Source organism: Notolepis coatsorum, assembly GCF_963971535.1.
Source record: "Notolepis coatsorum genome assembly, chromosome: 17".
NCBI lineage: Eukaryota > Metazoa > Chordata > Actinopteri > Aulopiformes > Paralepididae > Notolepis > Notolepis coatsorum.
The window spans coordinates 29,198,997-29,202,756 of NC_140181.1; the positions used below are offsets into that span (position 1 = coordinate 29,198,997).

Consider the following 3,760-nt stretch of genomic DNA (forward strand, 5'->3'; position numbering starts at 1 on the left):
ATGTTTATGGGAGTGGAGCCGAGAGTGTGGAATCTAGCTTTCATTTTAATTTGTCAGTATTGTTCCAGTATTTGTTTGTTCAGCACAGAGCATTTCATAGTTTGAATGTGCCTGCTCTTGTACCCTTTATTACATGAACCCTTGTGTGGCATTAGTTACTCACCCAATGTGCACAGGTCTGGTGGACCCACAACGTTATTGGAATTTTAAAACAATAAATGTATGTAATTATATGTAAATGTATGCAAAAATATTGAACAGATATTTATCTCAATTACAAGCAATATAGACAGCATATATGGTTAATATTTGCCATTTACCTCTGGTAGATCACATTAATCAATAAAGTTTTTTTTTTTTTTCTCTAAACATTGAAAATGGGTCCCACAGAGCCGAACACCATATGGTTAAACCCAGGGGCAAGGAATTATGGGCCCTGTGCACATGATGTATCTTCCTCCCCATCTGCGACTCAAACTAATTCATTGACTTAACACAGATCTCCAGGCACATCCAGAGTGGAAATAGAGGCAGCACTGTTATTATTCAATTTATTTTTTTAAATCTGTCATAAAAGGGCAATTTTGCTTAAAGCGCAATAGCCTGCACAAGAAACCCCCCTTTTTTGAACTTCCAAATCAAACCTTTTAGTCCAGAGCCTTTGAGGGCCCTCTCCAAGCTTGGGGCGCTGGGTAGTTCACCACACACCACCCACCCCCACCCAATTGCTCCATGCTCCTACACTTTGGCTTTTGGCCGTGCATAACAGAGAATAACAGATAAACACGTGATCTTAGAAATATCTTTATTTAAAGTATCTTAAAAAGAGTTGAAAAAAAACACAAAAGCGAATCTTTACAGACATGAGTACAAAAAACTAAAAGATTCCTGTCACACAGTTTTATAAGTATAACAATGACACTCTGAGAGAGAAAAAGAAATCCTGGTTTTAATTTGCCTTGTTATACAACTGCTGAGAAAATGTTTTTTTTTCTTCTTCTTCTGAGATAATTATTACCAAAAGTCCTAGACTTAAAACTGGGCCAACATGCAGCGGCTGCGATGCTTGTGTTCCTGGTGAATTAATGATGAAACACAACCCTGTTTGATGTAATTGGAAAAGGAATGTCAGATGAGCTCTTAAGTCTTTTTAAACTCGTCAGATGAACTCGTAAAATTCACATTTTATTACACAGTCAAAAGCACTGGGACACTTAGTGGAAAGTTGATCTTCTATTATTTTTTTTTGCTGTTTTGTCATACTTTCAAAAATGGTTCGACAGTCAAACCCAATAAAGACCGTTAATTAAATCGCTGACATGCCAGTCTATTTTGACTCTTGACTTTTTTCATTTTATTTCACGTGAAATCTGTATTAAACTGACAAGGAGGTTCACTGTCCCAATACTTCCCTCTATTGACCGTATATATGATGAAAAAAGAAAATATTAAAAGAAAAGAGCACCTATATTTAAAATATGAATATGAAATATGAAAAATATACAACATATCTTCATAAGTATAGTGGTCCTTCTATATATACAGTTAATCGTTTTCAAATCCAGTGCAAATAGAACAATCAGGTCTACTTCATATACATTTTTTATTTTTATTTTTAAATCTATCTTCATAAACAAACAATAACAAAATGCATTGTAGCTACATGTAGGTGTATATACAGTGAATGGGTATATATCAAATACAACAGTCCTAATTGATGTTGTAGTGCTATGTTCTGGAGGTGGGGGGCACGCCTAACTGTGAGAGTAGACAGTGAGCTGAAGTCATTGTGCCAATGTAATGAAAGTAATAATACTGAAATTAATCTATTTGTCTTTTCTTTTTCCTCACCAATTGTATTTCGCCAATTGCATTTCAGTTAATAGGATAAAGTTTGTCCTACATCGGTGGTTTCCAGTGGTCCTTTGTGAGGGCCCCAGGGGGTCCCCAGACCTCATTTCGGAACTGCTGCCATAAAACAATCTTTGTCCCCATTAACTTCAAATAGAATTATCAGTAGCGTTAGATGTTAGAGAAGGAACTATTCAACAGGATCCCAATGAGAAATGTCACCCCGGGATCCAGGCCAATTAACACCACAGACCCACCAGGAGTTGTGAAATATTTTGGGTGCCATCCCATTTTATTTTTTATTGATTTCTTTAAATAAAAACAGGTCTCGGCGCTGTGGTGCTTTTTTGAAAGCTCGGCCCAGCTCTGCAGAATGTCCAGAGAGTTTGTGTGAGACACCAGAGATCTCGTCTGGGTCTTGGTGGTTTTGGACCAGAGACTAACGTTGCAACTGATTCAGGTCTTTCATCAGGATCCATCCATACTGTATCCATTTATCCACGTGTTGCCTCAAAAGAAAAAGAAAATAAATCACAAATCCCATCAAGATGAAAAGTAACCTGATCCTGAGATTTACCAGATGAAGTGAGCATGTCTAGGATATTTTAGATTTAGAAAATGATTTCAAACGAATTGAGCTACTTGAGATGTGCTTGCCTCAGACAGCTTCTAAAGTGGTAACATCATCCAGATTAGTGCAAATCAAACATCTCTTTCCTTACACCCCCCCCCCCCCCCCCCCCCCCCCCCACCCACCCAATTGTCTGGAATGTCGTCTATGTTTCATCCAGGTCTGGGAGCCATGCACAGGAAGAATTCTGCCAATTTGTGTTGTGTAAACCACATTGCCGGCCCCTCCAGAGCCAAGAAATGTTGGCTGCAAAATATGCAACAATGCCCTTCACAACATCCCCATGCTGAGATGTCTGACATTACAAGCCGTACTTGGTGACAGCTGTGGAGCAGGACTGTGAGGCTGCTGCTCTGAAAACTGTAACGGGCCAATGTCTATCTACAGCGCTGCGTCTAGCGGGTGATGTTGCGCGCTATGGCGTAGCCTACAGAACTACTTTCAGTAATATGAGAGAGGGCTGCTTCCCCATAACATTACCACTACTGCTACAGTTACTACTACTACTGATGCTGCTACAAAAGGGGCTTTGGATTACATTAACATGTTTGGGATGAGGCCATGGTGATTCCAAGGAGTATAAAGGGATAGGCAGGAGGTACGAGGGAGGGGTGGAGGTGGTACGAGGGAGGGGTGGAGGTGGTACGAGGGAGGGGTGGACTTGGTACGAGGGAGGGGTGGACTTGGTACGAGGCGTGTACAGAGAGATGAGACGAGATGTTGTAGGTGAGAGCACCTAGCCAGTGATACAGGCACTATAATACACAGCACTACTGGCATCAGAGAGGGCAGATATTAGGGGACTACTCCCTTCCTCACACCCACTACTACTAATAACAACGGTACTACCATCTCTACTAATATTACTACCACCGCCGCTGATACCATTACGCCCACCCAGAACTTTGCACCCTCCACTGATACCATAGACAGACTCTCCGCGGGCCCGGCCGGTGGTGAGGTACTGGTCAAACTCGTGTCTGTCCACCTCGGACCAGAACTCGGCGGAGGGAGGGCCTAAGTGACCGGACGACTCCGAGTTGGACGGGTCTAAGTGTGTGGGGTGAAGGAGAGACGGTCGAGGGATGGAGGAGGAGGAGGATGTCTCTGGGGGAGGAGAAAGCTGCCCCAGGTGGGTAGGGGTGAAATGGGCAGGGGTATGGTCATTGCTCCCATATAATTGGCTGTAGTAGCTAGCAGGGGCAGTTTGGTGGGATTTGATTGGCTCAGAGAGACTGACGGGCGGCTGTGAGTAGGAAGTGATTGTAGATTCAGGGG

At 42.3% G+C, this 3,760-nt stretch overlaps 1 protein-coding gene across 1 annotated transcript; it reads right to left on the bottom strand.

Annotated features, from left to right (window-relative positions):
- Positions 1-2,635: 2,635 nt before the first annotated feature.
- LOC311243988 (transcription factor Sox-18-like) lies at positions 2,636-3,758 on the bottom strand (the record flags this gene model as incomplete). Its single annotated transcript, XM_084333396.1, has 1 exon — positions 2,636-3,758. A coding segment is annotated over one exon (540 nt), but the record flags the coding sequence as incomplete, so codon positions are not given.
- Positions 3,759-3,760: the final 2 nt, after the last annotated feature.